Source organism: Myotis davidii, unplaced genomic scaffold (assembly GCF_000327345.1).
Source record: "Myotis davidii unplaced genomic scaffold, ASM32734v1 scaffold1527, whole genome shotgun sequence".
Lineage (NCBI taxonomy): Eukaryota > Metazoa > Chordata > Mammalia > Chiroptera > Vespertilionidae > Myotis > Myotis davidii.
The window spans coordinates 239,654-239,890 of record NW_006298269.1 but is presented as its reverse complement, the minus strand read 5'-3'; the positions used below and the strand labels follow the sequence as shown (position 1 = coordinate 239,890).

At 69.2% G+C, this 237-nt stretch overlaps 1 protein-coding gene across 1 annotated transcript in view; it reads right to left on the bottom strand.

Moving 5' to 3' along the window:
- HSD17B1 (hydroxysteroid (17-beta) dehydrogenase 1) overlaps nucleotides 1-237 on the bottom strand; it is a 2,181-nt gene that overhangs the window by 171 nt on the left and 1,773 nt on the right. Inside the window, exon 5 of the mRNA XM_015570578.1 lies at nucleotides 3-220. Within this exon, the coding sequence (XP_015426064.1) occupies nucleotides 3-220 (218 nt within the window). The remainder of the gene's footprint in view (nucleotides 1-2; nucleotides 221-237) is intronic.

Sequence of the window (237 nt, the reverse complement as noted above, 5' to 3'; positions counted from 1 at the left end):
ACTCGAGCGCCGCCCGCTCCCGGAGCCCGGCCTGGCACCCACCTCTGTCACCTCCTCTGGGTCCTGCGCCGCTTCGCGGAAGACCTGCTCGAAGTGGCGCTGGTATTGGGAGAAAAGCTCTCGGGTTTGGGCGTCTGCACTGTCCAGCGCCGCGTCGAGGCCGTCCTGGACTTTCCCCTGGAAGGCGGTGCGCACCGGGCCGCACTCGATGAGGCTCACACTGCGACCCGAGAGCGG